The 14,306-nt window shown below is 41.2% G+C and overlaps 2 protein-coding genes across 6 annotated transcripts in view; both read right to left on the reverse strand.

Moving 5' to 3' along the window:
* The window catches only part of LOC100755074 (torsin-1A-interacting protein 2), a 32,217-nt gene that overhangs the window by 13,036 nt on the left and 4,875 nt on the right, over positions 1-14,306 (reverse strand). Inside the window, exon 1 of one of the 5 annotated variants that reach the window (XM_027417333.2) lies at positions 12,419-12,540. The exons of 1 other annotated variant lie outside the window; for it this stretch is intronic. The gene's annotated coding sequence lies outside the window, so the exon portion shown is untranslated. Of the gene's footprint in view, positions 1-2,502; positions 2,643-12,414; positions 12,541-14,306 lie in introns of those variants that run through there. 3 more of the 5 variants (XM_027417335.2, XM_027417331.2, XM_027417332.2) reach the window with 3 other exon arrangements.
* Positions 276-2,504, reverse strand: LOC100751837 (torsin-1A-interacting protein 2). The gene has a single exon (XM_027417337.2). It carries the CDS (start codon positions 2,238-2,240, stop codon positions 1,845-1,847), a length of 396 nt encoding a protein of 131 aa, XP_027273138.1. The 5' UTR covers positions 2,241-2,504; the 3' UTR covers positions 276-1,844.

Consider the following 14,306-nt stretch of genomic DNA (forward strand, 5'->3'; position numbering starts at 1 on the left):
TGCTTCCAGTTACTGCTTGTTTAAGAGAACTCAATGGTATAAATTCTTTGTATGTTGATACTACTAGTTAAAAAGTTGGTTAAAACAAAAATTTTGTATTTTGTGAATGTTTAAATCTCAGACGTGTAGAATCTTAGCATATGTCCTTGGAGCATAGGCATTCTTAATTAAAGAATGAAGACTAATAGCCTCTAAAAGGGCTGTCTTGGGAAGAGCTTTAGAATAAATAGTGAGGGAGTACCTCATTGCAAGTTAATGACTAACTAGTCTTCAAGTTAGCAGTCCACACAGTTTTATTCAGCATTGTATCAGGAGAGAAACTCCACCAAGATGGACATAGGCAGACACAGGAATGGCTCACTAAAATACAGTCTTTATAGAAACAAACATAAACCAGGTTTTACAACATGTGGAAAACAAGATTTGTTGCATATCAACAGCTATTCATTCTTCCACTTCCATCCTTAAAAGAACAGTTTTATCAGCGGAGGCAGCGTGCCGTATCTGGGCAGGGCCAATCTTCTCCTTTGCCAAGTTTATCTCAGACTAGTGTGTGAACAAGTACCTGCTAATGAGATATTTTGTATTAAAAAAAAAAAAAAAATCTGCCGAGACAGTTCAGAAAGATTTTATTTCCAAATTAAGCTTGTAAAAAAAAAAAAAAAAGCCATGTGCCCCCTGCTGTCTGGCACAACAAACCATATTGAACTCATTTAAGAAACAACTATGAGAACAAAAGGCAACCATAAGGACCCCGGAAGGGGTGGGGAGAACCTGGGTCTTTGACAACATTCCCTCGGCTACATAAGCACTGGATCACCTAGAATCTCAAGTGGGATTTAAGAATTGTTCAATGGCTTCTCAGATATTCGCAGGAGCATTTTCTAAGTTAACTCCAAATCTGATTCCATGATTTCCATGAACAGGAGAACCCCAGAATGTGGCCAATGCTGAGCAACACATTCTTATGTTTAAGACAAAGCATCCACTAGACTAGCTTTAAATTGTATGGAGTCAAGTGCTATCATTTGTTATAAATTTTATAGCACAGGTTATTTTTCCATTTCCATGGGAGGACATTAAATTCAGTCACAAGACAGAACATTCTTTGGTTATGGAGAGACAAGTGTAAACTGGCAGCATTCTCAACCCTTTTTTTTGTAACCTATGTAGGTATTGACAAATAGAATGTGAAAGGACCAGTTATCAACACTGTAGCTGAGCATAAAAGTGTCAAAGATGGTTTTATATATACATATATGTGAAAAAATTTTGTATATACATACACATTTCACTATTGATCAGTATGTAAGGAAAAATTTAGAACAATGTAGTGTATTAAAATTTACTATAATATTCTAGAATCCAGTTACAAGAACATGTTCTCATAAAACTTACTGTTAGAAAAAGTTAATGGGGCCTCCCTCCAGACCACATTATCAATACTTAGGAGGGGCAATCTAGTTCTAAAGCATTTGTATGGACTATAGGTTAGTCTGGTTCTAGGTAAATAGTCTGTAATACTGGCTAGCTTTATGCTAAAAAAAAAAAAATAGTAATAATAAAATACATAGATCACAGAAGCAGACCCAACAAATCAAGCAGTTGGCAAAGTAAAGTCGAGTCAGACTTAGAAAGGAGGGCCTCGGGTCACACTCAGTGGAAGAGCACTTGCCTGGCGTGCACAGGGTAACCCAGACTCAATCCCTAGCACCTAAAAAAAAGAAAAAAAAAAAAAAAAAAAGGAAAGAAAAAGAGAAAGAAAACAGAAACAAGTTACTATTCATCTCCCCTAGGCTATGAACACAAAGCCCTAGAGAGTCTTCATGATTCTGTTACAGAAGTCATTTGCTTTGGCCAAGTTTTTTGTTTAAGGTTTTATCTGTTCTGGTCAAGATTAATTGTAATGCAGGATTAAAACCAGCCACTCTGGAATCATGTATCCTTTTTCTAACCAGTGGAGGACCCAGAAGAAATGGATGACAAGCTTTCTCAAAGGTCCACCTGGTGAGATTTTGAGGTGCCCACTCAAGTGGGAAAGACCAAGGCAGAACAAGGCTTCTATTAGCAGGATTGTCAGGATAACATTCAGGGCAATAATCAGCCCTGTTAATACGGTCTAAGAACACTTGGTAACATTCATTTTCAACAAGTTCAGTTTGGTATAACCAATGCCCTAGTTCTAAACTAGGGAACCACTGCTGCCCACAATCAGGGCAGTGTGAATTATCGGAGAACATTTGGGCTGAGAAAGACAACACAAGCAATGTAACAGCAAAAGGCAACAATGACAGAGAGAGAGAGAGAGAAAGGCAGTAAGCAACAACCAGTCCTGTTACAAGCTTCCTTTAGCAACTTCTCAGTTCAACAACACTTGAGTGTTAATTCTGGCTTGCACCTCAATGCAGTTCTTCAAGATCTTGCAGTCTATTTTTCACTTAATTGCAACTCAGTCTCTGTACTCAGGGACCAGTCCAGTCTAGAATACTATCAGTCACTTACTAGCAGCACAGATCACAGAATAGCTCCTTCAAATCCCAGCGTCTTACAGAAAGCCAGACCTCTAGTCTGAACTGTTCAACAGTATCAGCTGGTGATGGTATCACACAAGAGCACTCTGCTCTGCCGGGAAGATTATTATGCTTGGTGAAACAGGCACCGACGGATACAGTGAGTCTTCTGTTGATGCTGGCACTCTTGCCTGATGGCTCTTTACAGTGCTGTAGTAGGGTCAGGAAAACCTGGTGGAGTCCTCTTCAGTGGATCCAATGAAGTCAGTCTTGAAAGGACCTTTATCTGGATCCAGTCACAGAGGATTAGCTGATGTTGAACGTGCAGGATGGTCTGGGAATGCGTCACATACCTGCAAATGATAAAACTTCAGACGACTCATATGGGCTTTGCAATTGCTCACAATACTAGAAACATTCAAATGAGAATTATTTGCAAGGAAGGTGACAACAGTCTCGTGGGTTTCACCACAACTTAATTTCTGTCAAACCAATCCAACCATTTGGGAGTTACTTTTCTGGGCACTAGGATGGGTTTTTCTTTCCTTTTTTGGAGGGGAAGGGGCTACATTTTTTTCCTACCTTTTTTTTTTGTATTTTAAGACTAAAAGATCTATATATATATCACTTCTGTGAGATAGGTACTATATGGGAATCCTAACGTGGGTACCAATAACTATGACAGCCTTCCCAACAAAGGCTTTAATCTATCCATGAAAAATCTTAAACTATTACACATTTATTTATTTATTTTTGCTTTTTTGAAACAGGGTTGTTCTTTGTTCTGTGTAACAGCCCTGGCTGTCCTGGAATTTACTCTGTAGGCCAGGCTGCCCTTGAACTCAGAGATCCACTTGCTTCTGCCTCTCTAGTGCTGGGATTAAAAGTATGCACCACCACCAGCAGGCTAGACAGTATTCTTAAGTAGCTAGCCATAAAAAGTTAAAAACTTTTGAAAGCTGAAAAAAGGGTAAATGGGGAGAGTCTCACTGTCTTGTTTTTCTGTACAGGTTGACACACTGTCAGTTTGAGATGACATGTAAAACACTGACATGAGCAACAACCGAGCTACTCTCATGACCCTGAATGTAACGCACATGAGGTAGGGAAATGGGACACATGGATCAAGATGGCTGTGTAGGAAGCAGTGTTTATCAGATTACAGTATATGTCCTGCCACCTTCCAGTAATTTTTATAAATCCTGGGGCTCAATCATGTGAGAACAGGGACACTGAAAAAAATTGTAACGGGGTCTCAAAAGCATGAGGAACTACAGGGCTGGCCCTACTCAGCCAGAGCAGCTCTTGAAGAGACTCAAGGATTTTACAATGACAAAGGGAAAGGCAAGTGAGCTCCTGAAAATATAAAAGCAGGGCCACATTTCTGATAGGAGACAAGGCAGCATATATGCAGTCACGTGCTTTTTGAGGTTAGGAAACTGGGTAACAAGCTACCAATTCAGGTCGTCAATTTCTGGAAATATTTCTAAGGAAATATCTGAGAGTCAAACCAGTAATAATAGGTTTCATTGACCTGCTGACAACAGCCCTCATAATAATTTCAGTTGCTAGATTAAGTCTTGGGTGTCTAGTTATGATACAGACAGATGATAAACAAGCCCTCCATAATCTTGAAGCTCATTAAACATAAAGCAATGAAAGTGAAGTTATGTAAGTCTGGCATTTAAAAGATAGACAACTTTGGATTTTCAGAGCAAAACAGTTAAAATCATAATAAATACTAACAAACCTGTGGGGGCTCAAGATACACTAAGCAAAACCACTTCTCCAAGCTCACCATGAAGATGGAGCCCTGAAAGAAGGCCCCAGGGCTCAGAATAGCTCTACCCTTTCCTCAATACATCTCATCCCTCCAGCTTCACTGTCAAATAAGCACCACACCTCCAATACTCATGAAGAACATCACCGCTGCCTGTTGAGACAAGCCACCCTGGTGCTTCAACTTCAAACTATAGTAAGAATCCAAAAAGGGTTCCAATCTCCAACCACCACTCATCACCAGCCTCTTCACTCATTCTTTATACTTAACAAATTATAGATTAGGAATGAAGAGGGAGCCAAGAAACGGTCATGCAAAGACCCAACCCTAATATTAACAACTTCACTACCACTATTTTCTTAAAAGTCCATACCATTCATGTTAATCCCAAGAATCTCAGGCCTTCCTCTTCATACCTTAATCGTTGTACAGCTGAAAGTGTAGGAGAAAATACCCAGTATCTGGTTTTATCTACAACCTTGCTGTTGATGTTTTGTCATTAAAGAATAAACAGCCCGAGAGCTGGGATTTGTGTGCTTTCACTCTGTATTACAAGGATCTCATTCGCTATCACAAGTCATCCCATTTGTTTTGTGTATGTGTATGAGCCTGGGCATGCCACAGCACACACATGGAGGTTCTAGGGTGTGAATCCTAAGTAGGTTGTCGTTGGACTTGAGGACAAGCACCTATACCCAAGCCATCTTTCCAGTCTTAAGAAAGTAAGTGAAAATAAAGGACAGCTTGAATCCCTACACTAATGGTAAGAGTGAGAATTAACATAGCCATTTTGGAAATTAATGACAGTATCAAATAAGCTAAGAAACAAAAACCCACCAAAAAACAAAAAAAAACCTACAGTAGGGCCAAAACCAAAGCTTAAAAGCATTCATATAACCCAAGTACTGTACAAAACACAGATCTGCTTTTTTTGTTTGAGAACACGAGCACTTAGGAGGCAGAAGCTCTAGGACTGCAAGTTCCAGACAGCCAGGGTAACTACAGATGTCCTCCCTGACAAACAAAAAAATGAGATCTATTTAAATCCACTGAAATGTGTACATCAATTAACAGTAAGGGCTTTACACGGATTAAATAATTTAACTGATCCCGTTCCATTCTCCTTAATAAATGCTAGTATGAAACCCCAAATCTACATATATATATATATATATAATTTTTAAAAACTGTATGGGTATTTCCTTTCTTGTATGTATGTGTATGATATGCACTCCTGGTGCCCACAATAGATGTCAGAAAAGGGTATCAGATACCATGGAACTGTGCACAGGCATTTGTGAGCTGCCATATGGGTGCTGGAACTCAAAACAGGGTCCTCTAGAACAACTACTGCTCTTAACCACTAATCTCTCCAGCAACACACCTAATCTGTTTGTTTTGTTTTTAGACATGATCTCATGTAGCCCAAGCTGGCCTCAAACTCAATATAACTTTGACCTGCTCCTCCTCTCTTGGCAATCAGGAGTGGTGTGATTACAGGAATACCCACCACTTCTTTCTGGTTTATGTGGCACTACAAACAGAGCCCATAGCCTGTTTGTGCTAGGTAAGCACTCTGCCCACCAAGCCACAACATTTCTTTTTCTTTCTTTCTTTCTTTCTTTCTTTCTTTTTTTTTTTGGTTTTTTCAAGACGGGGTTTCACTGTGGCTTTGGAGCCTATCCTGGCACTCTTTCTGGAGACCAGGCTGGCCTCAGAGATCCGCCTGCCTCTGCCTCTGGAGTGCTGGGATTAAAGGCGTGGGCCACCAAAGCCGGTGAGCCACAACATTTCTAACACCAAACTTGCCTTACTTGTCTGCTTGCTTGCGACAGGGTCTCACTGTGTATCCTAACTGACCTAGATTGCCCCATGTAGATCAGGCTGGCCTCAAATTAACTGAGATTAAAAGTGTGTGCCATCATGCCCCAGTACAAATCTGTCATTGATATTACTGATCTATATATTATGTATAAAATTTAAAAAAAAATCTTTGGGTTGCTGGAGAGATGGCTCAGTTCTTACAAGCACTTGCTGGTCTTGTATGACCAGGTTCTATTCCCAGCACCCACAAGGTGGCTTATAATCATCAGCTGTTCAAGTGGACCCAGTGCCCTCTTCTGACCTCCACAGGCACCAACCATGAACATAGTGCAGACAGACATACAGGCAAAACACTTATACATAAAAATAAATTATTTTAAAGTCAAAAAAACAAGAAGTAAATGTTTTGATGTCTCTGGGATTATCATTTTAAGTATTTTCCCCTGGGGTATTCTGGTGTTAATAACTGTAATTGTCTTCCTTTTGTATAATAGCTTCACCAACTTTTTTGTTTTTTGAGACAGGGTTTCTCTGTGTAGTCCTGGCTGTCCTGGAACTTGCTCTATAGACCAGGCTGGCCTTGAACTCAGGTCAGCCTGCCTCTGCCTCCCAATTCAAGGCATGTGTCACTACTGCCCAGCTAAGTTTCACTAAATTTACACAAAGTAAAATGATAAGCGCTTCATATCCCACACCTAGTTCTGAATTTGGATGGGATAGTGAGGATTTATTATCTTTACTACTGAGCACACATTTTTCTCTTCACAACAGTGGACAACTGAAAACTATGCTAGGCTAGCAAACAGCTGCAAATGTTCTCGCTCACTCCAAACTGACAGGTGTGGGCATGCACATGTCCAATCAAGCGTGCATGTGCACATGCACATTGCAAGCATACTTAGTGGGTGGGGATGGGGGAGTGCCCCAGCAGAGGGGCAAACAAGCATATAGAACTATTTTAGACTTTTATTGGCACAGCTGCATCTACACTTCCGTGCCTGATTCAACTCCAGGCTCAAATTCTGTCTGCAAGTTCAGTTTAAAACACAAGCAGCCAAACCTTTAAAGCTAAAGTGCAGTTTGACCTGATGCCAAACTTTTATTTCTTCTTTTGTACTAGGTAGTTGCATCTAAGTATGTTAGTATCTGTTATTGCAATATCCTGGGTATATATTATCTTCACTAATTGGCAACAAGTGTTTAAACAAGTGTGAAAGGGGGAGTTTAAACTAGGTGGAAACACTCCTTGGAGAAGTTTTTAACATAGAAATTAGATTCCTGGGGCAGTTCAGATACTATTCATACTTTTGTTAGTATGTTTTTCTAACATACTTTTCTTCTGAGTGTGAAAATAAATCTTTTCCTACTTCCCACTTCCTTCCAAGTTATTCTGATGACTCTTACATTTTAGGATAATCATATCGGGAAACAGCAATGCAAAGCAGAGTTTGCTAAGAAATCGAATACTGGACAGCATAACTGACTCAACTTTTGTTTTAACAACAGGTTCCCCAACCTGGCCTCAACTGTGTCTCTCCTGTCTCAGCCTCATGAGTGCATGAACTATACAATGAGACTTGATTATGACCCCCCCAATTTACCTCAACTTTCCTATCTACTTTTTCTGGAGTCTCCTTACATAGCCCAAGCTTGAACTCACAGTCCTCCAGCCTCAGCCCTCTGACTACTGGGATTACAGATACTCTCTCCACATCTCAGTATTTACTCACTTGTTTTGTAGTTTTGTTTGTTTTTTGCTTTTTTTTTTTTTTTTTTGAGTCAGGGTTTCTTTGTAGTCCTGGCTGTCCTGGAACTCCATCTGTAGAACAGGCTGACCTTGAACTCTGATCAGCTTGCTTCCAACTCTCCCATGCTGGGATTAAAGGTGTATGCCACCACACCTAGCTTATTTACTCACATCTAGTCTTTTAAAAACTTTAACCTTATGTATCTTTATATAACCTTGTTGGACCTCAACCTTGGATCTGCCTGGATCTCTACCTCCCGAGACTGGGATTAAAGGTGAGCACTACACAACCTGCTCTGTGAGAGAGACAGGATCTTCTCTCACTGAACTGGGAGGTAGGCTGGTGGCCAACAATCTTCCTGTTTCCCCCCCTCCTATACCTTTTGGATGGCCTAGAACTAGCTAGCTATGTAGACCAAGCTGCCTTGTACATGTATTACCATACCTGGTACTACCAACATACAGAAAAGTTTCAGAAATGATACAGTCTCCTTACATGCTTCATTCAGTATCTTATATGAGGTGAAATTATTAAAACCAAGAAATGTAACATCGATGTCTATTAATGAAGTCACATTAAAATTTTCCCATTAATGTTCTTTTTCTGTTCTAAGTTTCAAGACAGGATCTTGTTAGACCAAACAGGCTACCCTCATTCTGTACCTACTATCTTCCCTAAACTGCTAAGCAGCTCCTAGCATGTAATACCCACAAGGCATGGTGAACAAGAGGATTAACCTCCTAAATTAAGGCCTCACATCCTATCTGGCACCTTCTCTAAGCTGCAGTGCTCTACAGTTTGCTGTTAGATTTTCTGTCTTGCTTCCCCCAGCGTCCAGCAACCAGTTTTATGTTAAAGGGCCTGATTATCTGAAATCTGTATCAGTGAATCTCTCTAAGAACTTGGAAAAACTCTTCACGTTTAAAATGGATCCCAAATTATGTTCAGTTTTTATTTCTCCTCAGTCTCTACTATGTTAAGTTTCTCAATTTTACCTTGTCTTTTGTGACCTTGATAGTCTGCAAGAACAGTATGGGTTTGGACAAAGTCTGTCAGTTTGTTTGTGTAATATTTTATTGTTATTTGGAAGACAAAAAGTTTATAGATAACCAAAACTGTAGAAACAATGTGCCCTCAGCCACCATTACTTAGTTTCATGCTATGCCTATGTCTTACAGAAATATAAACCTTGGCCACCAGGTTTGCACACTATCTCCACTGTCAGGTTACTGTTTTCTTTCAAAGTTAATAAGTATCTTAAGAGAGATACTTTAAAGACTATGCAGTTAGCCTGATTCCCTAACTTTCACCCACTAGCATTACAGGCAGGTAATTACTATAATGAAATAATTACTATAGTACTGCTTGCTTAAGGGTGACTTCCTATGTCTTTCTTTTTTTCTTCTTCTTTTTTTTTGAGTCAGGGTTTCTCTGTAGCTTTGGAGCCTGCCCTGGAACTAGCTCTGTGGATTAGATCCGCCTGCCTCTGCCTCCCAAGTGCTGGAATTAAAGGCGTGCATTAACTCCACCGGCCATTTCTTCCTTTACTGTATTCATGCCAAAATATAATAGGTTTGCCAGATGATCCTTATAGACAGAGTATCCCACTGAACCTGGAGCTAGGCTGAGGTTATAGGCAAGCACTGGCCACACCTGACTTTTTGCCTGCATACTGGGATCGTAACTCAGGTCCTATAAAGCCTAACATGTAAGAAATACCTCTCTAAAGAAAACAGTTAACTCTATTATAAAATCACTAATTTTCAAAAGATAGATAATTGGTAACATGCCTTGATTATGAATTATGTTTTCTTAGCCACCACTAATAAAACCACAGGGACTGGCTTCATCTTCTAAGGCCCTAATGACATTATTCTCGGTATTTCCCTATAAAATTTTAAACTGTGGGCCTCGTAGTTACAAAGCACACACATTGCAACTTTTATGCAAACAAGTTTTAAGTCAATCCCTAGGCTAACTCCTGTCTATAGACTTGACAGACATCCACACACAGAGCTTACCCCAATCCCCTCCAGGCCTGGTCACGAATGACTGCTCCTAGGCAGATTTAAATAAGCTAGGTGTGGTGGCACACACCTTTAATCCCAGCATGGGAGAGGTGGAGGCAAGCTGATCAGAGTTCAAGGTCAGCCTGTTCTACATAAGGTTTTTCTAGGCCTTATGCTGCTGGTTCTTAACCACAGTGGGATACTACCACCCAAGTGGCCAAGGCTGAGACAGCAGCTTGTAACACCACTAAGATACAAAAAGGTCTCAGCAGAGGCAGGCGGATCTCTGTGAGTAAGAGGCCAGCCTGGTCTCCAGAGCCAGTGCCAGGATAGGCTCCAAAGCTACACAGAGAAACCCTGTCTAGTCTCAGTAATTGTAGCCATTACATGGAAACTGCACTAAAGTGCTGCTGCTTTCCTCCAGTAAATTAGAATAAAGCAAATCTAGGTGGTTCTATAAGAGTTATCTATACCTTCAGAAGGCAAAATTAAATTTTAAGTTTGGTTTTGTTAAGTACTAAAGCAAAGCAATACATGGGGGGGGGGAGATAGGAGAAGAGGGAGGGGAACTGTGTTCAGGATGTAAAATAAAAAAATTTTAAAAAGCAATACAATTTAATCCATAGAAGTAATGAAATTACAGGTGAACTTTCTTCATTTCTATTTGTATTACCAAAATCATATACTATAACCCTTCTAACATCAGTATACAGCAAGGAAACCCAATTAGTAACAGCTGTTTCTCTTTCTATACTTAAATTTCATTTAATATTCTTCAATTCCCCACTTTACTAATAAGGAAATAGACTCAGAAGCACAAAGTTTTCTGCCAAGTCCTAAGATCCTCAGGCCAGCAATGGGAGCCCGGACAGAAAAGGCAGTGCCATCAGCTATGACTCCAAAGCTCACGTATATAAGCACTGTTCAGGACACCCTATTGTGCAGCTTGCCTTACTGCACAAAATGTATAAAAGCACAATGGAAACACAGCCAAGCATGGTGGCACAACTCTTTAATCCCAGCTCTTGGTCTGGTGGATCTCTGAGTTAAAATGTCTAACAGTGGGGTCCAGATAAGCAGGGCTATATAATAGAGACCTTGCCTCAGAAAAATAAATAAAAACCCAAAACAAACAAACAAAAAATCCTACTCTATTTCTCAAGTAACCATCTTAATTCTGGTTACTTATTACAGAAGCTCTCAGTTTGGTATCACTACATTAGGAGGGAAGCTCGATAAAAAAAAAAAAAAAAAAAAAAAAAAAAAAAAAAAAAGCTTGAGTCAGTCAAAGTCACATGATAACCTGATAACCTCAGCAAAGCTGGTTATCTGGTTGTGGACTCTGCATCCAGATCAATCAGCATTACTTAAGAGCCTCAAAAGTTTCCGTAATGATCATCAGGTTGTTTGGTTTAAACTATTCCAGTCCAAAAGGTTTCCCAGAACTTTTAAAATGGCAGTTCTGGGACCCTGCTACAGCTCTTAAAAACAAAACCTGTCATATATTTAAATACACAGGCACTTGGGGTGTGGTAAGGCATACCTTTAATCCCAGAACTCCAGAGGCAGAGGCCAGGGGATCTCGAGTTTGAGGCCAGCCTGGGCTACAAACAGAAAAAAGACGGGGAACACAAATCTGGCATATTTAATTAGATAAGCTAATTAATCCCTGGATCTATAAAAACAAGCATAAAATCTGACAAGGCAGAGAGTACTACAGATTTTGTTCAAAGGAAGAAAAAGAACAAACTTTAAAAGAATGGGTATTAAACACAGCTGAGTACATAAACAGGTAAGCAAAATACTTACAGGTCTTATTAAAACTTCAAAGTCAGCCAGGCAGAAGTGGCGCATCCCTTTAATGCCAGCACGAGCGAAGCAGAGGCAGGAGGGGATCTGTGAGTTCGAGGCCGGCTACACCAAAAAGCCCTGTCTTAAAACAAGACTTAAGCCGGGCGTTGTTTGCACACGCCTTTAATCCTAGCACTCCGGAGGCCGAGGCAGAGGATCTCTGTGGGTTCGAGACCAGCCTGGTCCACAAGAGCTAGTTCCAGGGCAGCCTCCAAAGCCAGAGAAACCCTGTCTTGAAAAAAAAAAAAACAAACAAACAAACAAACAAAAAACTTAAAAACTTCCAAGATTGTCGCTTTAAGCACTATTAGTAACTGAAAAACGCAAATGTTCCATCTTTTAAGGGTTAGAATGACTGACTAGTAGGACCCTGATAAGCAGAGATAAAAAGAGAAACGGACACCTACAGTAAGAATTCTTTACATTTCAAAACCTAAGAGTAATTCTACTTCCTATCTGAAGTCCTTACCAAAAATCTGCTCTCACCTAGTTTCGTTTTATGCTTGAAAGATTCCAGGTATATTTTCAGCACAATCCCGGAAATTATATACCCATCCCGACCTACCTCGATTTCTGTTTGTGCCGTAGGGAGGTGGGGGTGGGGAGGGATCCTTTCTCAAAGACCTTTTGAGAGGAGAAAATAGCAGTTCAGAAAATAAAACACGCTAAAGTTGTGTATTCGTTTTGCTTACTTACAAATTCCAGCCAAGTTTTAAATCATGGGACAGTCAGGGTCAGCGACAACAAGCCTGCTCCTCCTGCTCCACAGCGCCGATCTGCAACCCCCAGCCGCCACGGCAGAATGTCGCCTGTCCCGCCCACGTGACGTGAGCTCCGCAGGGAGGAGCCCGCGGAATGCTGGGATGGGTAGTCCCTTGGCCCCACCTCCCCCAGCTCCTCCCACTAGGCTTTCCGGAACTTCAGCGCTTGGCCTCCGAAGTCCAGCCACATCCCACTTCCGCCTCTCAAGGTTGAAGTGACTGTAAACATGCTGCAAGACTCTGACCACCTAGCCCTTTAAAATAACCTGAAATTCACAGCCTAGAAAAACCTACGAGAGCAGTACAGTAAGAGACAGTACCTACAGATAATAGCGAGCACCACTCAGACATGACTTTGAGCCCAACTTCTTTTTTTTTTGTTTTCCGAGACAGGGTTTCTCTGTGTAGCTTTGGAGCCTATCCTGGCACTCGCTCTGGAGACCAGGCTGGTCTCGAACTCACAGAGATCCGCCTCTCTCTGCCTCTCCAGTGCTGGGATTAAAGGCGTGCGCCACCAACGCCTGGCAGAGCCCAGCTTCTTATCCTAACTACAGGCTATCCTCAAACTGATTGCTTAATGGAAATCTTGGTTTGGGCGTGTGTCAATGCGGACAAGTCTTCATACCCACATGAAGTTGTGAACATCAAAGCAACATGACTGCTTACGGGCAATAGCAGACCAGGAATCAAAAATGGCTATTATTTTGGGGCATAGTGGTAGACGCCTTTAATGTCAGCACTCAGAAGGCAGAGGTAGGCAGATCTCTTTGAATTTTTACTTTAAAACAGGGTTTGAGTTGCCCAGACTTACCTGGAACTCATTCTAAGGCTCAGACTCGGGATCCGGGATCCTCCTTCCTGTGTAGGTGTTAACAGGCCTGTGCAACCAGGTCAGGCTCCAGTTACACTTTAATTCTTACAGAGTTTATTTATTTTGGCTTTTTGAAACAGAGCCTTGCCATGTAACTCTGGCTGACCTGGAGCTAACTATGTAGATCAGGCTGGCCTGGAACTCAGAGTCTGTATCTATCTTCCAAGTACTGGGACTCCATGTATGTACTACGGTGTCCCTTTTTTGTTGTTTGCTTTTTGAGACAGGGTTTCTCTGTGTAGCTTTGCCTGTCCTGGAACTTGCTTTGTAGACCAACCAGGTTGGCCTGGAACTCACATAGATCTGCCTGCCTCTGCCTTCCGAGTTCAAGGACTAAAGGTATGTACCACTATGCCCAGCACATGTTTTTTTGTAACGACGACGAAAATCAAGGTTTTACTAGCTGGGCAGTGGTGGCCCATGCCTTCAATCCCAGCACTCAGGAGGTTTCTATGAGTTCAAGGCCAGCCTGGTCTACAGAGCTAGTTCCAGGAGAATCAAGGCTGTTACATGGTGAAACTCTGTCTGGAAAAAAAACAAACAAAAACAAAGCAAAAAAACAAAACAAGGTTTTACTATGTATCCCTGCCAGATCTAAATTCACTATGTAGACCAGGCTAGCCTCAAACCCTCAAAGAGATTCACCTTATGAAACTTCCTCCCCTGCCACAGTGCTAGAATTAAAGGTATGTGCCATCACATCTTTTTGTTTTGTTTTTGTTTGTTTGTTTGTTTGTTTTGGTTTATCGAGACAGGGTTTCTCTGTGTAGCTTTGGAGCCTATCCTGGCACTCACTCTAGAGACCAGGCTGGCCTCACCTCACAGAGATCCTCACAGAGATGCCTCTGCCTCCCGAGGGCTGGGATTAAAGGCGTGTGCCACCAACACCCGGCTTGTTTTGTTTTTTGAGACAGTGTTTCTGTATGTGTAACATAGCAGAAAAGGACCCTGA

Source organism: Cricetulus griseus, chromosome 5, assembly GCF_003668045.3.
Source record: "Cricetulus griseus strain 17A/GY chromosome 5, alternate assembly CriGri-PICRH-1.0, whole genome shotgun sequence".
In the NCBI taxonomy this organism is placed as follows: Eukaryota; Metazoa; Chordata; class Mammalia; order Rodentia; family Cricetidae; genus Cricetulus; species Cricetulus griseus.